This window comes from Salvelinus sp. IW2-2015, linkage group LG14 (assembly GCF_002910315.2).
Source record: "Salvelinus sp. IW2-2015 linkage group LG14, ASM291031v2, whole genome shotgun sequence".
NCBI classification, from domain to species: Eukaryota; Metazoa; Chordata; class Actinopteri; order Salmoniformes; family Salmonidae; genus Salvelinus; species Salvelinus sp. IW2-2015.
The window spans coordinates 24,196,036-24,218,574 of NC_036854.1; the positions used below are offsets into that span (position 1 = coordinate 24,196,036).

Sequence of the window (22,539 nt, forward strand, 5' to 3'; positions counted from 1 at the left end):
CCGGCTAACATTTGAACAAAGCGCTCTGAACGTCGTAGGGTCCCGTGCCTTTATACAGTGCCTTCGGAAAGTATTCAGACCCCTTGACTTTTTCCACATTTTATTATGTTACAGCCTTATTCTAAAATGTATTAAATTTAAAAATGTTCCTCATTCTACACACAATACCCTTTAATGACAAAACAGAAAGAAATTCTCTAAAATAAAAAAACATACCTTATTTACAGTATTTTACCTTGCTATGAGACTCAATTGAGCTCAGGTGCATCCTGTTTCCATTGATCATCCTTGAGATGTTTCTACAACTTGATTGGAGTCCACCTGTGGTAAATTCAATTGATTGGACATGTTTTGTGAAAGGCACACACCTGTCTATATAAGGTCCCACAGTTGACAGTGCATGTCAGACAAAAACCAAGCCATGAGGTCGAAGGAATTGTCCGAAGAGCTCCGAGACAGGATTGTGTCGCCACAGATCTGGGGAAGAGTACCAAAACATTTCTGCAGCATTGAAGGTCCCCAACAACACGGTGGCCTCTATTATTCTTAAATGGAAGATGTTTGGATCCTCCAAGACTCCTCCTAGAGCTGGCCGCCCCTGCGTCCTCCCATGGTGTTTATACTTTTGTTTGTACAGATGAACGTGGTACCTTCAGGCATTTGGAACCAGACTTGTGAAGGTCTACAATATTTTTTCTGAGGTCTTGGCTGATTTCTTTTGATTTTCTCATGATKTCAAGCAAAGAGGCACTGAGTTTGAAGGTAGGCYTTGAAATACATCCACAGGTACACCTCCAATTGACTCAAATTATGTCAATTAGCCTATCAGAAGCTTCTACAGCCAGGACATCATTTTCTGGAATTTTCCAAGCTGTTTAAAGGGACAGTCAACTTAGTGTATGTAAACTTGTGTCATGCACAAGTAGATGTCCTAACCGACTTACCAAAACTTTAACAAGAAATTTAGGGAGTTGAAAAACTAGTTTTAATGACTCCAACCTAAGTGTATGTAAACTTCCGACTTCAACTGTATGTTCCCTCTGGGTTCAGCAACAATAGCATGATTTAACCTAAAGAATCTCTGACATAATTCAACCAACTGAGGCTCCTCAGTAGTAGCCTGGTCCCAGATCTGTTTGGAACATTTGGCATGATAATGACCATAGGAGTTGGCAAGACAGCTCAAACATATATGGGACCAGGCTAGGCTACCTCTGTAGTACTTCATCATAGAACCTTGTCACGTCCAAATAAAAATTGCATGGATCGTGCAGTGTTAATTAATCCTGGTCCTGGGGACCCAAAGGGGCACAGATTTTTGTTTTTACCATAGCACTACACAGCCGATTCAAATGAGCAACTCATCCACAAACTTTGCCGATTTAAACCAGGTGTGTATACTAAGGCAAAAACAAAAAATGCAAAGTTTTCAATTCACTGCTGTAATTTCACACTGTAACGCTGACATACACGCATCCTTCTCTCCTCCCCTGACCTGCATGTTTTTGAAGACGTTATCCGAGCCGTGGAATCCACCACTGCAGTACTTGATTTCTTTWGGCTGGCTGTGGAGGAAGAGATGAAAAACCATTATTCCATTCATAGAAAAGGACATCACACCTCCACAGAGTTATACACGGAGTGTAAAAAACATTAGGAACAGCTTCTTAATATTGAGTTGCACCCCCTTTTGCCCTCAGAACAGCCTCAATTCGGCAGGTACCCTAGTGGTTAGAGCATTAGGCCAGTAACCGAAAGGTTGCTAGATCGAATCCCCGAGCTGACAAGGTAAACATCTGTCGTTCTGCCCCTGAACAAGGCAGTTAACCCACTGTTCCTAGGCTGTCAATGTAAATAAGAATTTATTTTTAACTGACTTGCCTAGTTAAATAAAGGTTAAATCCCCAAAATATAATAAAACATTGGGGCATGCACTCTACAAGGTGTCGAAAGCGTTCCACAGGGATGCTGGCCCATGTTGACTCCAATGCTTCCCACAGTTGTGTCAAGTTGGCTGGATGTCCTTTGGGTGGTGGACCATTCTTGATACACACAGTAAACTATTGAGTGTGAAAAMCCCAGTAGCGCTACAGTTCTTGACACACTCAAACCAGTGCGCCTGGCACCTACTACCATACACCGTTCAAAGGCACTTAAATATTTTGTCTTGGCCATTCACCCTCTGAATCTCGAGGCTTAAAAATCCTTCTTTAACCCATCTCCTCCCCTTCATCTTAACTGATTGAATGGATTTAACAAGTGACATCAATAAGGAATCACAAAAAATATATATTTAACTAGGCTATATAATATATATAACTATATATTTAACTAAGTCAATTAAGATCAAATTCTTATTTACAATGGCGGCCTACCAAAAGGCCTGCGGGGATGGGGCTGGGATTAAAAATAAATTATATCAAAATATAGGGGGAAAAAACATCACGACGAGACAACACAACATAAAGAGAGACCTAAGACGACAACATAGCATGGCAGCAACACATGACAACAACATGGTAGCAAGAATCATAGCTTATTCCCCTGGTCAGTCTACAGTGGCTTGCGAAAGTATTCACCCCCTTGGCATTTTTCCTATTTTGTTGCCTTACAACCTGGAATTAAAATCGATTTTTTTGGGGGGGGGGTTTGTATCATTTGATTTACATAACATGCCTACCACTTTGAAGATGCAAAATAGTTTTTATTGTGAAACAAACACAAAAAAAACAGAACTTGAGCGTGGATAACTATTCACCCCCCCAGAGTCAATACTTTGTAGAGCCACCTTATGCAGCAATTACAGCTGCAGGTCTCTTGGGGTATGTCTCTATAAGCTTGGCACATCTAGCCACTGGAATTTTTGCCCATTCTTCAAGGCAAAACTGCTCCAGCTCCTTCAAGTTGGATGTGTTCCGCGTGTAYAGCAATCTAAGTCATACCACAGATACTCAATTGGATTGAGGTCTGGGCTTTGACTAGGCCATTCCAAGACATTTAAATGTTTTCCCTTAAACCACTCGAGTGTTGCTTTATAAGTATGCTTAGGGTCATTGTCCTGCTGGAAGGTGAACCTCCATCTCAGTCTCAAATCTCTGGAAGACTGAAACAGGTTTTCCTCAAGAATTTCCCTGTATTTAGCACCATCCATCATTCCTTTAATTCTGACCAGTTTCCCAGTCCCTGCCGATGAAAAACATCCCCACAACATGATGCTGCCACCACCATGCTTCACTGTGGGGATGGTGTTCTCAGGTTGATGAGAGGTGTTGGGTTTGCGCCAGACATAGCGTTTTCCTTGATGGCCAAAAAGCTCAATTTTAGTCTCATCTGACCAGAGTACCTTCTTCCATATGTTTGTGGAGTCTCCCACATGCCTTTTGGTGAACACCAAACATGTGTGCTTATTTTYTTTCTTTAAGCAACAGCTTTTTTTCTGGCCTCTCTTCCGTAAATCCCAGCTCTGTGGAGTGTACGGCTTAAAGTGGTCCTATGGACAGATACTCCAATCTCCGCTGTGGAGCTTTGCAGCTCCTTCAGGGTTATCTTTGGTCTCTTTGTTGCCTCTCTGATTAATGCCCTCCGTGCCTGGTCCGTGCGTTTTGGTGGGTGGCCCCCTCTTGGCAAGTTTGTTGTGGTGCCATATTCTTTACATTTTTTAATAATGGATTTAATGGTGCTCCTTGGGATGTTAAAAGTTTCAGATATTTTTTTTTATAACCCAACCCTGACCTGTTAGGAGAGCTCCTTGGTGTTCATGGTGCCGCTTGCTTGGTGGTGTTGCTAACTAATTCTGTGACTTCTGAAGGTAATTGGTTGCACCAGATCTTATTTAGGGGCTTCATAGCAAAGGGGGTGAATACATATGCACGCACTACTTTTCCGTTTTGTATTTATTTTTTTTAACAAGTTTTTCTCTCATTTCACTTCAGCAATTTGGACTATTTTGTGTATGTCCATTACATGAACTCCAAATAAAAATCTATTTAAATTACAGGTTGTAATGAAACAAAATAGGAAAGAACGCCAAGGGGGATGAATACTTTTGCAAGGCACTGTATGTCATGGAAATAGCAGGTGTTCTGTACACTCTGTGTACAGTGTGTATACAACACTCAAATAGAGGGATTATCAATTGGACAGCTGTATAAACCAACCAATCTAAAATAGCCTCTCACATCCTCAGTTGTGGCAACCTGATCAACAGGAAAAAGCTTTCCATTCCTATTTCAGAAATCCCTCAATTCTGCCGAAACATCGGCAAAAAAACTAATCATGTGTCCATGGCAACCACTTTGCCCACATCTAATTTCTGGTATGCTAATACGCATTCTGTTAAGATAAGCTATCACTTAGAATTTGTGGCAGCTGTTGAAAATGTCAGGGTCATTGTTTCCAAGTCGTCTTGTCGAATATTGTCTCTTTGCAACAGACAGTTGAACCTAACAAGAATGAAATATAAAGTGGGATGACATTTTGCAAGTACCTGTAACTACTTTCAAAGTGCATGTAGGCACAACGTTTAAAGTGAAGGACACAAGTAGTTCTAATTAGTACTGATTAAATTGAGCCGTGAGTAGGCTAAGTCAAGTAACTTTGAAAGGGTACTTATTTACTTAGGTTAGTAAACAGTAACAGTTACTTTGGCTTAATGCCAGAGTCAAGTCAAAAGTGCAGTTAAGGTTCTGTGATCACCCTAAATGTCCTGTTTAAGAAAACATAACACATCTCATATAGATTATGATATAATACATTATATTGGGGTAAGGGATTTGGGAGAATCAGGCATAGACTTCAGAGAAAGAGAAACAGAAAAAAATATATAGCTGGATTGTGACATACAGTGCTGCCTGCCAACCAGGCTTCATGTAGAGATGGGCYCTCTCGATGCGCACGTTGTTCGCGAAGTGCATCCGTTTGGGGAGGTGCTCTTTCAGGTAGGGCCTCATGGGCTGGTCAGGGATCCTGCACTTCAAAATGCACAGCAAGAGGAGAGTGGAGAGTCAATGAAGGGGCAGAGGGAGAGGCCTGTCTGACATGAGTTAAGGCAAGCAGATACTTTTCAATTCATCTTATGAACACAGAAATCAATGGGGCTTCACATACCGACAGATTCTTTACCAGGCCTTCATAGTCGACTGAGGGAATGAAAACAGACACGGTTGTTAACCCAAGGGTCATTCCCCATCTCAAAACATGTTTTACGCCTTCCCCTTGGCCCCAACGTTCTTATGTTTGCAGATCTRGAAGGTTTTCACTAAGTGGGATTTCATCTCTGCTCAAACAGATTCTCCCCAATTTCGTAGTATCCAATTGGTAGTAGTTACTCGGGAGAGGCGAAGGTCGAGCGCCATGCGTCCTCCGAAACACASCCCAACCAAGCCGCACTGCTTGACAACGCACATCCAACCCGGAAGCCAGCCGCACCAATGTTTCGGGGGAAACACCACAGGAGACGCTAGTGCGCGACGAGACAAGGATATCCCTGCCGGCAAAACCCTGCCTAACCCGGACGACGCTGGGCCAATTGTGCGCCGGCCCATTGGCCWCCCGRTCGCGGCTGGCTGTGACAGAGCCTGGGCTCGAACCCAGAGTCTCTGGTGGCACAGCTAGCACTACGATGCAGTGCCTTAGACCACTGTGCCACCCGGGAGGCCTAGATTTACATATTTAGACCGAGGGATTTAAAATTGCTTACAGATCTGCAAACATCAAATTTTATTGGTCGCATACACTATTTAGCAGTTGGTTTGTGGGCGTGGTGACTATTTATCAGTTTGATGGCTTTGAGATCGAGAGACTGAAAAACAGCTTCTGTCCCAGCTTTGATGCACCTGTACTGACCTAGCGGGGTGAACAGGCCAAGGCTTGTGTGGCTGAGGTCCCTGATGATCTTCTTGGCCTTCCGGTGACACTGGGTGCTGTAGATTTCCTAGAGGGCAGGCAGTGTGCCGCCGGCGATGTGTTGGGCAGACCACACCACCCTCTGCAGAGCCCTGCGGTTGCGGATGGTGCAGTTGTCGTACCAGGCGGTGATACAGCCCGACAGGATGCTCTCGATCTGTACAAGTTTGTGAGGGTCTTAGGGGCCAAGCCACATTTCTTCAGCCTCCTGAGGTTGAAGAGGCGCTGTCGCGCCTTCTTCACCACACTTGTCTGTGTGGGTGGACCATTTCTKATTGTCAGTGATGTGCATGCCAAAGAACTTGAAGATTTTCACCTTCTCCACTGTGGCCCGTCGTTGTGAATGGGGGCGTGCTCCCTCTGCTGTCTCCTGAAGTCCACAATCAGCTCCTTCGTTTTGTTGATGGAGAGGTTATTTTCCTGGGACACTCCACCACGTCCCTCACCCCCTCCCTGTAGGCTGTCTCGTCATTGTTGGTAATCAGGCCTACCATAGTTGTGTCGTCTGCAAATTTGATGATTGAGTTGGAGACGTGCATGACCACGCAGTCATGGGTGAACAGGGAGTGGGGATGAGTACGCACCCTTKTGGGGCCCCTGTGTTGAGGATCAGCACAGTGGAGGTGTTGTTTCCTACCTCACCAAATGGGGCGGCCTGTCAGGAAGTCCAGGACCCAGTTGTACAGGACGGGGTTCCAACACAAGGCCCAGAGCTTAGAGGGTACTATGGTGTTGAAGACTGAGCTGTAGTCAATGAACAGCATTCTTATATAGGAATTCCTCTTGTCCAGATAGGATAGGGCAGTGCGATGCCGTTGTCCATGGATCTATTTGGGCGGTATGCAAATTGCAGTGGGTCTAGGGTGTTGGATAAGGTGGAGGTGATATGATCCTTAACTAGCCTCTCAAAGCACTTCATGACAGAAGTGAATGCTACGGGGCAATAGTAATTTAGTTCAGTTACCTTCGTTTTTTGGGTACAGGAACAATGGTGGACATCTTGAAGCAAGTGGGGACAACAGACTGGTATAGGGAGAGATTGAATATGTCCGTAAACACTCCAGCCAGCTGGTCTGCACATGCTCTGAGGACGCGGCTAGGGATTTGGGTTGGGCTGTATACCAGGGTATTTGGAAATAGCCACTGGATGTTCAAAAACTTTTGACCGGTAGTGTATGTATAACTTTATCAGCTGGATTGCCCGTCTTTGCAATTTGTTTATCTTTGTTTACGCTCATTAGCATATTTAGCTAGCAGCTACCATGGAAATTCGCTATTAATTGTGCTAATTTTGTCAGCATTCTGGTAATGGCCTTTTTTGCTTTATTTGGCGCCCCCTTGTGTACTAAACCAGTAATATCGTATATTCTGGGGTGAGAGAAGGACGGTATGACAATATGAAAATCTGGATACCGCCCAACCCTAATAGGGAGGCCTTCAGCCTTGCAAGAGTTAACACGCTTAAATGTCCGACTCACGTCGGCACAGAGAACGAGAGCTCACAATCCACGAGAGGGGTGGTGGCCTGCATCGGCGGCACTGTGYTTCCTTCGAAGCGGGCAAAGGAGGTGTTTAGCTTGTCTGGGATGAGGACGTCAGTGTCCGCGATGTGGCTGGTTTTCCCCTTTATAATCCGCGATTGTCTAGAGTCCCTGCCACATACAGTACCAGTCAAAAGGATTTTTCTTTATTTTTCTTTATTTTTCTCTTTTTTTCTACAATGTAGAATAATAGTGAAGACATCAAAACTATGAAATAACACATATGAAATCATGTAGTAACCAAAAAGTGTTTAAACTATTAAAATATATTACATTTTGGGGATTCTTCATAGTAACCACCTTTTGCCTTGATGACAGCTTTGCACACTTGGTATTCTCTTCACCTGGAATGCTTTTCCAACAGTCTTGAAAGAGTTTCCACATATCCTGAGCACTTGTTGGCTGCTTTTCCTTCACTCTGCGGTCCAACTCATCCTAAATCATCTCAATTTGGGTTGAGGTCGGGTGATTGTGGAGGCCAGGTCACCTGATGCAGCACTCCATCACTCTCCTTCTTGGTCAAATAGCCTTTACACAGCCTGGAGGTGTGTTTTGGGTCATTGTCCTGTTGAAAAACAAATGATAGCGCAAACCAGATGGGATGGCGTATCGCTGMAGAATGCTGTGGTAGCCATGTTGGTTAAGTGTGAATTCGAAATAAATCACAGAAAGTGTCACCAACAAAGCACCCCCACACCTCTATGCTTCATGGTGGGAACCACACGTGGTTCACCTACTCTGCGTCTCACAAAAACACGGCAGTTGGAACCAAAAAATCTCAAATTTGGACTCATCATACCAAAGGACAGATTTCCACCGGTCTAATGTCCATTGCTCGTGTTTCTTGGCCCAAGCAAGTCTCTTTTAGTAGTGGTTTCTTTGCAGCAATTGACCATGAAGGCCTGATTCACGCAGACTTCTCTGAACAGTTGATGTTGAGATGTGTGTTACTTGAACCTTGAAGCATTTATTTGGGCTGCAATTTCTGAGGCTGGTAACTATAATGAATTGAACCTCTGCAACATAACTCTGGATCTTCATTTCCTGTGGCGGTCCTCAAGAGAGCCAGTTTCATCATAGGGCTTGATGGATTTTGCGACTGCACTTGAAGAAACYTTCAAAGTTCTTGAAATGTTCCGGATTGATTGACCTTCATGTCTTAAAGTAATGATGGACTGTCGTTTCTCTTTGCTTATTTGAGCTGTTCCTGCCATAATATGGACTTGGTCTTTTACCAAATAGGGCTATCTTCTGTATACCAACCCTACCTTGTCACACCACAACTGACTGGCTCAAACGCATTAAGGAGGAAGTCATTTTCACAAATTAACTTAACAAGGCACACCTGTTAATTGAAATGCATTCCAGGTGACTACTCCTTGAAGCTGGTTGAGAGAATGCCAAGGGTGTGCAAAGCTGTCATCAAGGCAAAGGGTGGCTACTTTGAAGAATCTCAACTATAAAAAAAWTTATTTGGATTTGTTTAACACTTTTTTGGTTACTATACGATTCCAATATACTCGGAAGCGGTGGGTGGTGTGAGAGTCGGACTACCTCGTCTCCGCCGGCTGTCTTGGAGCAGTCTCTGGGATAAGTGGAATTGCCTTGGGGGGGGGGGGGTACGAACGAACGAAGAATCCAATTCAGGAAAGTCATATTTCTGATCGAAATGCCGGTGAGTTACCGCCGCTCTAATATCCAAAAGTTATTTCTGGCTGTATATAATAATGCAAAGGACATTCTGAGCTAATAAGGTGAGAAATAACACAAAAAAACAATACGTAATGCAAAGTTGCTTAGGAGCCATGAACAGGGTGACCATGTCTATCGGCACCATCTTGTTATATATCATCAAAGGGTAAGGGCCAAGTGGAAGGAAGCAAATTGGAACCAGCTGTAACACTGGATGGAATTGCAATGTAAGGGCAGGAAGACAGTTGAAAGTGACACGTTATCAACAAAAACTCACAGGAGTAGAAGTCTTCAGGGACTCTCTTGGGTCGGATTCGTGCAGCAGGGCCTTGGACAACAGTGAAGTCATCCACGTTGTCCTGGTACGAGTTCACGAATGCAGCCTTCTTGCAGGACGCTTCCTCCATTCCTGCAATTACAGTACATGCGCACACACAGGTCAACAGTAAAAAAAAACAGTCACTGTTGTTTGTATTGTTGTTCCTGGCAACTGGGCAGTCAGAGCAATAGCAAGCAGAGTGAAATGGAGGACGAGAAACAACAGTATAGGACTTCAAACGGCACCATAATTACACGGTCTTATCTGTACCAGATTTCAGAGAGAGAACAAAGCTGCAACAGAGGAAGTTCATATACAGTATGTCAGCATACTATATACTTGAAATTGTTTACACTGACTATTGATACTAGGATTCCATCCTCATTTCATAATCAATCAATTTCAAAAGCAGATGTGAAAACGACAACCTTTTCATGACAAAAAATAAATAAAAGCCTAAATAAAAGGATATTCCCATATACTGTATATCACCCACCAACCAACAAACCCAACATCAAAATTACAACCCTGCAACGTGGAGCTTATTACAAGGCCAGTTGAGCGGCCAGCAGCTATCGGCTCATCCTTTACATGCGTAATTACAAGACTAGCCACGTCACATGTAATGCAGATGTTGCGTGCATCTTCTTCACAGACCTCTCCCCTGTGAACCTCCCTGGCTTCCTCACGCTCAGCTCACAGTCATGGTGTTTCAACGTTCACACTGACCTCGTTTTTCAACGGTTTCTGCTCTGGCATGCGATTTCCACGCATCAGGTGCTAGGTCTCAGCAAAGGCTGAGTATGTATGGCAGACAGTAAACATTCAAACTCCCCCCCACAATGGAGGGCCCCAGAGCAGAGGCTATAGCTTAGAGAACAATATGGTAATATAGAAGAGTTCTACAAAAATATTGTGGGTCTTGTGGTAATATGCAAATATTGACTACGATGCTAAGTGCTATGTCATTTGTGCTACTAGTACAATAAAAGCTGTTGCATGTAAATTAAATGACTCAATAAGCCAGTTTGATAGTGGATTACTAGGTTATGAGGACAGTAATGTAGCCATTATATAATAGCTAAGGGATGTTTGTCATCATTCTCCTGGCAGATACTGACTTGCGATATGAGCTCATTGTTTTTATGGTTCACTAAGGAATGGAGGAAAATCTTTACTTCATCTCTTCTTCCCTAGACCTCTTTCATGTTGAGTAGTAGCAGATCCTCACGATTGCATCCCTTCAGATTTACAGCAGAGCCATAAAATGAAGTACTTCAACACTTATCTTTCACGTCAAAAGACGTTAAATGAGTCCATTTCCTCCGCCTCCCTGGCTTCCACATTGTTTTCTAGTGCTTTTGTCCTGTACTGTACTTTTCCTTTCCGAGGCCCTTTGCGCCACAAGGAATAAGTCTATTCACTTTCCCATCCTACAGTATCTACCGTTAAATCTGAATGCTGTGTATAAATTAAGGATGCTGATTCTACTTTTGATCGCAGTGACCACAGACTAATACAGTACTGTCTGTGTACAGTGGGATCTGACTGTGTGTTGTGGCAACACTGCTCACCGTGGTCAGACAGGAGCACCAGGTTGACACAGTGGTGTAGGTTCTTCTGTTTCAGGCCGTCCATTAGAAATCCCAACAATCTGTCTACGTTCAGCAGGGCCTCAATCACCTGCAAACACAGTCATTCAATTCAAATAACATTTATTTTCTCCCACCTGAAAAAAAAAATACTATAGTATATTATATTTATATACTACAGTATTCACTGTAGTGTTTTTACAGACTTTTACAGACTAYTGTAGTATTAGGTGTAGTGTTTTTGCGGATGACTGTAGTATGCTTCCCCTGCTGCTATTGGACCAGGTCTCTCTTGGAAAAGAGACATTATCTCAATGAGAAAAACCTGTATAAATTAAGGTAAAAACATTTTTAAAGTACTCAATGTAGTGTTTTTGCGAATCTGACTGTAGTACACTAGTATTCACTGTAGTGTTTTTGTGGACATGACTAGTATATTGTAATAACACCTGCAGACTAGGGTTAGCTAAAATGGCAAAACTACCAGATTACGCCAATTACTGTTTAATGAGAACACCTCAACCAGAACATAAGACAGGTTCGTGACAGACCACCTATTGAGTTGGGTCAACAGTTCTGAGCAATGCAACGGATGAGACAACACCTTAGCAATTTTTTTATTACAATTGTAACATCTAAACGTTAGACAGGTTCTAGGCCAGGGTTTCCCAAACTCGGTCCTCGGGACCCTAARGGGTGCACATTTTGGTTTTTGCCCTAGCACTACACAGCTGAGTGAGTGAGAGGTGCTTCGGAACAGCCGCGAGAAGGGAATTATAATTATTATATTCAGCCCAAGGGCACAGMGGCCATTGGCCGCGAAAGGCATTACGGCCACACTAGGGGGATGCCGCTGGGAAATTCGAGGCATTATCAAGTGCTTGTCAAATTGGGAATGACAGATGGATGAAGTATGTACAGCCTACGCAACAAACAAAGCAGAGCTCATGCCTTCCATGTGACTTTTTTCAAATCAGCATTGGAGTTGCATCATGCAGCCTTAGAATGTATTWAAAAAAAATCGAAACATATAGCCTAACGTTTGTATCACAACTATAGTTGCATAAATAACTCTAAATTAAGCATATATACAACTGGTCAAAAGTTTTAGAACACCTACTTATTCAAGGGTTTTTCCTTTATTTGTACTATTTCCCACATTGTAAAATAATAGTGAAGACATCAAAACTATGAAATAACACATATGGAATCATGTGGTAACCAAAAAAGTGTTAGACAAATCATAATCTATTTTATATTTGAGATTCTTCAAAGTAGCCAACCTTTGCAATGATAAATAAATAAAAGTACGTGGACACCCCTTCAAAATAGTGGATTTGGCTATTTCAGCCACACCGTTGCTGACAGGTGTATAAAATCGAGCACACAGCCATGCAATCTCCATAGACAAACATTGGCAGTAGAATGGCCTTACTGAAGAGCTCAGTGACTTTCAATATGGCACCGTCATAGGATGCCACCTTTCCAACAAGTCTTCAAATTTCTGCCCTGCTAGAGCTGCCCCGATCAACTGTAAGTGCTGTTATTGTGAAGTGTAAACGTCTAGGAGCAACAACGGCTCAGCCGTGAAGTGGTAGGCCACACAAGTAACCAGAACGGAACCGCTGAAGTACGGGTCTGGGCTGTTTTTCATGGTTCTGGCTAGGCCCCTTAGTTCCAGTGAAGGGAAATCTTMACGCTACAGCATACAATGACATTCTAGACAATTCTGGGTTTCCAACTTTGTGGCAACAGTTTGGGGAAGGCCCTTTCCTGTTTCAACATGACAATGCCCCGTGCACAAAGAGAGGTCCATACAGAAATGGTTTGTTAAGATCGGTGTGGAAGAACTTGGCTGGCCTGCACCGAGCCCGGACCTCAACCCCATGGAACACCTTTGGGATGAATTGGAACCCCGACTGAGAGCCAGGCCTAAAAATCGCCCAACATCAGTTCCCAATCTCATTAATGCTCGTGTCTGAATGGAAGCAAGCCCCGTCTAATAGAAAGCCTTTCCAGAAGAGTGGAGGCTGTTATAGGAGCAAAAGGGACCAACTCCATATTAATGCCCATGATTTTGGAATTAAACATTTGACAAGCAGGCGTCCACATACATTTGGTCATTTCGTGTATCTAGTGGAAGTAACTGATCTAAGAAGTAATTTTGGTGTACTCTTGTACAGGCCAGGCATCACAGGCTGAAATGACATTTTTGMATCTACCTATCCATTTTGAGTTAGCATTTTGGTCCATTAATTAGTATTTTCAAAAAGCTAACATAGAAATGTCAAACTTGATAAATGTATACTTTCTTTAGTTTATCATACTACCATCAACATTTTAATGAATTTTAACCACAGTAAAATGGACATACACTACCGTTCAAATGTTTGGGGTCACTTCAAAATGTCCTTGTTTTTGAAAGAAAAGCAATTTTTTTGTCCATTAAAATAACATAAAATTGATCAGAAATACAGTGAGGCCACTATTAATGTTGTAAATGACTATTGTAGCTGGAAATGGCAGATGGAATATCTACATAGGCGTACAGAGGCCCATTATCAGCAACCATGACTCCTGTGTTCCAATGGCACGTTGTGTTAGCTATTCCAAGCTCATTTTAAAAGGCTAATTGATCATTAGAACACTCTTTTGCAAGTATGTTAGCACAGCTGAAAACTGTTCTTCTGATTAAAGAAGCAATAAAACTGGTCTTCTTTAGACTAGTTGAGTATCTGGAGGGAGCATCAGCATTTGTGGGCTCGATTACAGGCTCAAAATGGCCAGAAACAAAGACTTTCTTCTGAAACTCGTCAGTCTATTCTTGTTCTGAGAAATTAAGGCTATTCCATGCGAGAAATTGCCAAGAAAACTGAAGATCTCGTACAACGCTGTGTACTACTCCCTTCACAGAACACAAACTGTCTCTAACCAGAAAAAAAAGAGGAGTGGGAGGCCCCGGTGCACAACTGACCAAGAGGACAAGTACATTAGAGTGTCTAGTAGGGCTGGGCGATATGGCCAAAATATTATATCACAGTATTTTAAAAACATTGGACGGTATTTTAGTTTTTTAATAATAAAAGTTCTACATTTGCTTTACGAGTAGTGAGTGATCCTAGGGTGGCAACACATACATTCTAAGTGATTTCAATGAGTCTTTCTCCATTATGATTGTTTTATACTATTCAAATCAACTTGAACTAGGGCTGGGCGATATATCGAGTTTTTCCCCCCCCGATATATTCGAGTTTATGTTTTAGTGCGATATGGAAAAAGCCTCTATCGCAAGAATTGAGGTTCTGTTATAATGTTGTAACGTTTTACAAATGCAGCATTTCACTGTCTCTTCTCTGTCAGCCCAATGTTGAATCATGTCCTAATTGCGTGCCAACACGTGCAGAGGTTGTCCACCATCACAAGCTTAGACAGCCTTTCACAAATCGTAACCACGCCGGAGAAGTGTAGCGGCGGTAAGAGTTCCACCAAAATCGAAAGTGAGGAAGCCAGCTCAAATCAAATCAAATGTTATTGGTCACATACACAGATGTTAATACAGCAGATGTTAATGCGAGTGTAGCGAAATGCTTGCAGYTCAGCATCTCTTGAGGATGAAATCACCCCCAAAAAGGGCAGCAATGTTTTTTCAGTAATATGGAAGTGGTTCAAGTTTAAGAGGTGTGATATTCAGCAAACGAATGTCCTGTGTGTCGAAAGACAATTGCTACGAAAAGCAACACAACCAACCTCTTCCATCACCTGCAGCTGAAACACGCAGTGAAATGGGAGGAATGCGTGAGACTAACATGCTGACCAGACACGTCGCAAAATAAATTTAGAAATCCATGTTATTCAATTACTGCACCCACACTGCTCGTGCACGCCAACAAGCATCTGCGTTGCCAAGGGCTAAAATAGAAGTCATTCCTATTTCTGACGCAGATCGCGCTGCAAGTCCTGCCTCTCCCATCTCCTCATTGGTTTATAGATGCAGGCACCCATGTGCCATCTCCTCATTGGTTATACCCACGTGGGTGATTGAAARACAAAATGTTTTGCCGGTCGTCGTGGTAATACTATGAAAGTGTAGATGCCAATCACCATATAWATTCAAAGATGAAAAAGCCTGGGAGGAGAGATGACTAGAAACGATTCGGTTGGCCGTTTTATGTGTGGAGTAATTGTCGGAGTAGAGGACCTTGTGCATTTCATGTAAAATAACAACTCAATGTTTATATCCCAGGACAAATTAGCTAGCAACAGCAAGCTAGCTAAATAGGACAAATTAGCTAGCAAGTGCAAGCTAACTAGCTAAATTGCCATACACGTTTAATGCTTTTCGACCTGTCCCCAAATTAATGTCATTGGTTCAGAGTTCGTTTTGATATTTTAACCTGCTTGTTGTGATCGCGTTTGGTGTAGCGAGATAATWAAAAAAAATGTATGCACGATAGCGCACGCGCGCAGCCGGTTTGGGTTCCGTGTAAGCAWTTCCGATTCCAGTCGCCGATTCCCAAAACGTCTGCTAAAAGACAACCATAGCCGCATCCTTTTCAAACGTAATCCCTTATTACAAGAAAAGTTTGAGGTGGAAGGAGATAACGGATGCAGTGACCTATTACATAGCGAAATATATAGTCCCAATCTTTACAGCAGAAAAGCCAGGCTTTAAAAAGCTGCTAGGTACAGTTGACCACATATCAACTGCCAAGCCGCAAGTATTTCACGGACGAAGCCCTGCTGCGATTATACACTGCTACACGCGAAAGAGTCGCAGAGAAGCTGGCTAGTGTTTCTTATTTTTCCACAACAGCCGATCTATGGTCTGCCAATCCAAAAGCAAATAACCACAGGCTGTTTTAATCATAACAAATTAACATTTTCAAACAAAATTATTATATAAATGACTAATTCAAACAGCTAGTAGTCAAACATTCCTAAAAAATAGAATAGATGTGTGGAGTTCATTTGTTTTGCACAAATAGGCCTCGAGGCTTTGTATATTTTTTAAATTTTAATAAAGAAAATTCAATTAAGAATTATGTCATGGCCTTTTTTGATTTGTTTAGAGAAAAACAAGAAATTGAGATTTTTGGACGATTCACGATAAATGTTTGTTGTTGTTGAGATATTACTTTTAGGCCATATCGCACAGCCCTAACTTCAACCAAAACAAATTTCTGCACTTATCATTTCTGCATTTCCTGAACTCATTTGCAGTGGTGGAAAAAGTACCAAATTGTCATACTTGAGTAAAAGCAAAGATATGTTAATAGAAAATTACTCAAGTAAATGTCACCCAGGAAAATACTACTTGAGTAAAAGTTAAGTATTTGGTTTTAAATATACTTAAGTATCAAAAGTAAATGTAATTGATAAAAATGTACTTAAGTATCAAAAGTAAAAACTATAAATAATTAATCAGATCACACCATTGTCTTGTTTTTATTKACGTATAGCCAGGGGCACACTCCAAYACTCAGACCTAATTTACAAACAAAGCATTTGTGTTTAGTGAGTCCTCCAGATCAGAGGCAGTAGATGACCAGGGATGTTCTCTTGACAAGTGCGCGAATTGGAACATTTTCCTGTCCTGCTAAGCATTCAAAATGTAACGAGTACTTTTAAGTGTCAGGGAAAATGTATGGAGTAAAAAGTACAGTATTTTCTTGAGGAATGTAGTGGAGTAAAAGTTGTCAAAAATAAAAATAGTAAAGTAAAGTACAGATACAAAGAAATAAAAAGACTTAAGTAGTACTTGAAAGTATTTTTACATACGTACTTTACACCACTGCTCAATTGAGATCATTTTCACACTGTCATGTAGGGCTGCACGATATGGGCAAATAATCTAGGACTTATTTTAAACCAAATCTTGCAACTGCAATTTGACTTGTGAATTAGAGCAAAACTGTTGGAATCATGGAAATAGAATGACTTTTGCAATTCTATAGTTAGAATATAATAGTGGGCATTTTGAATAGTGTTGATTGAGATGACAACAAATGAAAGTGCCAGGGAGGAGTTATTGTGACAGGGTAGGAACTAAAGTGTTGATAAGTGTTTCCTAGGGGATCCTATAATCTTTGGCTACATTGCATGTTCTCTTAGCTACTTCATGTAGCTAACATATTCTTGCTTTGCATATTCCTCTTTGATTTAGAAGATACTGTTGCACAAACAACATGCTGATTTAGGTCTACACCATCACTGGTATTATCAGGCTGTATTAGCTAGCTACGTTTGCTCTGACTCAGTACATTTATTAGCTAGCTATTAGCATTAGCATTAGCGGCTAACAATTAGCATCTCACAAGATTTAGGGCAACTTGCTAAGAAAAGACAAACTAGTTGTTTGCTGATGTAAGAAACACAAACTAACAGTGTCATTATAGAACACTAGTGGATTTATATTAAGAAGCAAAGTGAAAACAGCATTATTGTCATCAACATTGTTGCATGTGCTGCGTTGACCATGCAGACTGAACGCAAGTGTCTCTTGGTTGAGGAACATCAAATGCGCACCTTGAGTGACAGGGGGCGGGGCTAGGCCTGTGTAGAAAGTGGCACGGAGCGAAAGAGCGGAGAGAGATGACTCAAGTAGTGAAGTAAACTATAAAAATTGACATTACCCATGGCATATCACATTTAACAAACCAAACATTCAAATACCGGTATAGAAATTAAAGTAAAAACCCAAACCGGTCCCTGCATCAATACCGGTATATCATAAAATACGGTATACCGCCCTGCTCTAGTGTCTAGTTTGAGAAACAGACTCCTCACAAGTCCTCAACTGGCAGCTTCATTAAATAGTACCCGCAAAACACAAGTCTCATAGTCAACAGTGAAGAGGCGACTCCGGGATGCTGGCCTTCTAGAAAGAGTGGGAGGCTCAGATCGATGGATACTAAACTACATGATCGAGGGATACTACAGTGTGTAGTATAGTATTCTCCAGGATACTGCAAAATTCTATAGAAGGACTATACGATCGAGGGACACTAGTGTGGAGTATAGAATTCTACAGTTTACTACAGATTTCAATTGGAAGTACGATAGTATTCTTTAGTAAACTGTACTATTTTTTATGCGGGCCGAGGGGGAACTTTTTGTGGTGACGGATACATACAAGACTAATAACAACATAGAACACAACAACACGTTATAGACGGGTTAGCTAACAATGTCACAAAAACAATGTGCACGCTTCAAATGGGGAAGAAGGCCATATGTTGTTGTGATTCTGGAGGCTAGGTGTTGTTGTGATTCCAGATAGCAAGCAACAATTGACAAGAAACTACAATGTGGGGAATCGTAGGTGGCTAATTTCAGATAGTTTTTATYTTGTTCTTGATAACATGTCTTGTTTTGACTGATGTCACTGTGTCGCCTTTGTCGTAACCTAACATAGCAGGCGTTCTGAGCAGCGTTTTCTTTCTGGTCCTTAAGAGAAAAAAAATACTATTGGGGGAGGTTATCTTTTGCACCGTTGTACCAATCCAGTAAATGTGGAGGAGGAGTTTATTTATTTTTTAAATCTTTATTTTAACAGGGAAAACAGCTGAGACCTGGATGTCTTTACGGGCTGTGCCTGTGTAACATGTTGACATGTCAGTTTTAGACATAACAGACAAGACATTTCAAAACATACACAATTCAACAGAAAACAATCACAGACAACATCATATGATTCCTCATAAGCATTTTAAAATGGGCAAGGGACACAGAGTGTCTAACTTAAGTTGGATCTGCAGTTTGTTCATGAATAAGGTGCAAAGGAATGAAGGCAGTCCTACCAACTCTGTGAGACCGCAGGAGTCTCTAAATGTAATCCACATTGTGATTCTGGTTTTAAAATTAGTACATCTTGTGGAAATTAATGATGATTATATGGAGTAGTTTTAAATAGAGGCTTTATAAATAAACAAGAGAGCATGTTGCTCTCGCCTCACAGATAGAGACCCAACCCACATGTTGAATATAGGATACAGTTGATGAGTTCTGTAACTATCACCCGGTATAAACCTGAGTGACAATGGTAAATGCATCAGTGGTTTTAATTGTGTTTGCCGATGCATGCATATAGATAATATCACATACATCTAAAACGGACATAAAAGTAGCCTGCACAATTTTTTTCCTATTTAAGAGGACAGACAAGCCCTGTTTCTGTAAAGGAATCCTAATCTTGAATTTGACTTTTTTCTCCATTCCAGTAACATGTTTTTAAAAAGAAGGCTATCATCTAACATACCCTAAGTATTTATATGCAGAGACTTATTGATTTGGTACCATCCAAGCTAGTGTATTACAAACGTGTTTCTAACTGAGAGTTTTAGACCTAGAAAAAAAACTGACATTGTTTTCTTAGCGTTTAAAACAAGTTAAGCTGTAAAAAGAGACCCTGAGTATCCTAAAATCAGACTCCAACTGCATTAAAGCTTGGTCGCTGTTGGAGCAAAGAGTAATCACTGTGTCATCTTGCAATATAAATGGATTTACAATATTGATCATCACAAGGTTGTTTATATAAAGTAGAACAATAGTGGGCAATTATGGAACCTGAGGGACCCTTTAAGTAACTGTAAGGGGTCAGACTTGACCCCATCGAGCCATGACGGCTTGAGTTCTATCTTTAAAGTAGTCACATAAACCATCGGCAGGCATCAGTGCCAGTCCTATAGATGAGCTTACTCAAAAGGATAGCAATGGTCTACAGTGTCAAAGCTTTTGACAAATCTACAAACAACGCAGCACAGTGGCTTTCTAGTCTAAGGCATTTGCGATTCATTTACAACGCATAGTGGCGATTGGTACTGTGTTAGATCTAAAACCAGATTGATTGGTACTAAGAATACTGTTAGCAGAAAGAAAAGATTGTAACTGTTTGTTGACTATAGATTCTAGAACTTTACCAGACAAGGGAGCTAGAGATGGGTCGATAGTTACAATCACTACCGTCACCCTCTTAGTAATGGCAGAACAAAGCTGCTTTCCAACCTTAGGGATATTTCTGTGCTTAATGTTAGATTAAAAATGTGTGTTACTGAACAGCAAAAATAGGTGCAGCACACCTTAAGTACAGTACGGGTCTAAATTGTCAGCGCCTAAGGATTTTAGTATCAATGGCACCAGGGCAATAGAACTCTGCTTCATGTATTTTTCTTGGAAACTAAAAACAGGGTCGCATTTTTCAGGAGTAACGGTTGAAAAGCAAGACGAAAATCAACTAACTGGCCAGTACCACAAAGTCCACTTTTCCTTTCAAATAAAAACACAGCAGAGATGAAATGCTTATTAAAAAGCATCAAAATATCATTTTTTTCAGTTAGAATACAGAGTCTGAGGTAATTTTGCTTAGGAGAGAAAACAGCAGATTCCCCTCGTTCAGTGAATTAACGTTTTCCAGAATTTTGCAATCTCCTGCAGAATCTGCATCAGCCATTAAGGAAGTATTTGATTTTGCCTTTTGACAGCTGCAGTACATTTAATTTCTCAATGCTAAAAAACAGCCACTCAGCTGGAGTATGTTTCCTCGCAAGGCCCAGGCCCGATTCTTTGCAGGAAAGACCTGACAATTCAGGAGAGAACCAAGAACTGGTTCGGTTTCTTACTCTGTGATTCTAAGCGGGGCATGTTTATCAGACATAGAGGTAACAATAGAAGAAAAAAGCAAGGGCTAAAACGGGGTCCAGAAAGCAGCAAGTGGATAAAAGCTCAGAGTGATATAAGTCAAGGATAAAAGCTTGCTGTGAGAATGTTTATAATTTCTCTTAGAGATTATACAGGGATCAGAGTGTTTCAGCCTGGTATCTCTAATACAAGCAATAGGGCAGTGGTCACTGATATCATTTGCAAAAACCCACATGGCGGTGTATTTATGGGGGTATTTGTTAGAATAATGTCTAGTAGAGGTGGATTTTATGGGTTCTTAAAGTTGGGACGGGTTGGTTTAGTTATCAGCTGAGTTAGATTTAGCTCAGTACAAATGCCTTTTAATTTATCGGATACTGGTGAGAGCCAATCCAGGTTTAAAATCTCCACAATCAGTAATTCAGAGTTTGCATAATTAGACAGTATTCAGATAATTTGCATAGAGTACAGGAGGAGCTGAGGGGGGCAATATACCCTGCTAGAGTTAAATGAGCATTATACCAGTACCACGTTTAAAACTAGACATTCATATTGCTTTGAGACAGAGGTGGATATGGACACAGAAACATTTAAGCAGCATTTAACATAAATGCACATACCACCACCTTCTACCAACTCTATCAGTTCTATAAATATTGTATCCAATCAACTGAACATCTGAATCTGGCACAGAATCACACAGCCACGATTCAGATACAATCAGAAGTCAACATTTGATTGTGAGACCAAAATTTCAATAAGTCAACTTTTGGATCAGGCTTCTAGCATTCAAATGAATTATTCCATTACCATTGGCTACGGGAATTCATATCAGATGGAGTATCCAAGGTAGCACCTGAAGTGCACTGGATGAGCAATAAACCATTTTCGAGCTATTGACAGAGCTCAATTTTATGGGGACAAGATTACTACTAACAATACTCTTGCATGTGAGTAGTATTCGCATACGGTGATTGGACATTAATCTAGGAAATTGCAGAAAGGTTGTTAACTGTAGTTTGTTCCATATTTGCAATTGAGGAACTAATTAATGAAACTGGGAGAGGAGCATTGAACATAGTCTGAGGGGAGCGTACAAACAAAAGTCAACCCCGAGAATACACAACGTCAGGTATCAAAGGCTCTACATGAGGCAAGAGTAAGAGACATGTTGGTGGAGAGGATGCTGGAGCCATACCTGTTAAGATGTAAATTGTCCCGAAGAATAAACTGGTCGGTCTGTAAAAGCTGCAAAGTTATCCACAAAGAATTCCCATCGTGCAGCAGTATCCCTTAAGCCAGGTGTGTAATTGCGAATACGACTAAAAACCATATCCGTGTAGCGTGGGGATGGAAATGGACGAGAAACACACACTGCTTCCCAGATTCCAGCAGCGTATTTATCAATGTTTTAAAAAATCGTCTTCTCAATTTCTCTGACTGCTGGAGTTTAATGTCATTTGACCCAACATGGACAATGACATTTGAAGCGGCGGAGTGCTTGCTAATAAGTAGCGGTAGCATGGAATTAGGTCAGAGATCCTAGCGCCAGGTAGCAGAAGGTGAGATGGCAGCAGTAGAGATAAGCGGAGGGACCCTGTACAGTATGATTGGAATGCACTTCCAGGTCTTCCAGGACTTGAATCTCCTCCCCAATTGTAGCACCTCCGAAACATTTGATGGATTCCGTTTCCTGGAGTGCTTTCCTCCCCGGACAGCAATCCAGGCTCCTGAGGCGGAGTAGAAGGGGTGGAACAGACCAGGCCCTTCGGTTTAGCTCCTAGTCTGGGCCATGGCTCATTTAAGGGACCGAATGGAGTTTCTCAGTTACAGGCTCCCAGAAGTGGAGGTGCCG

At 41.6% G+C, this 22,539-nt stretch overlaps 1 protein-coding gene across 2 annotated transcripts in view; it reads right to left on the minus strand.

The window, feature by feature from the left end:
• LOC111973018 (ectonucleotide pyrophosphatase/phosphodiesterase family member 1) overlaps positions 1-22,539 on the minus strand; it is a 72,300-nt gene that overhangs the window by 23,800 nt on the left and 25,961 nt on the right. For both annotated transcript variants that reach the window (XM_024000143.2, XM_024000144.2), the window contains exons 12-16: positions 11,031-11,139; positions 9,415-9,546; positions 5,107-5,138; positions 4,843-4,970; positions 1,496-1,565 (exon numbers count right to left, since the gene is read on the minus strand). In XM_024000143.2, the coding sequence (XP_023855911.1) occupies positions 1,496-1,565; positions 4,843-4,970; positions 5,107-5,138; positions 9,415-9,546; positions 11,031-11,139 (471 nt within the window). The remainder of the gene's footprint in view (positions 1-1,495; positions 1,566-4,842; positions 4,971-5,106; positions 5,139-9,414; positions 9,547-11,030; positions 11,140-22,539) is intronic.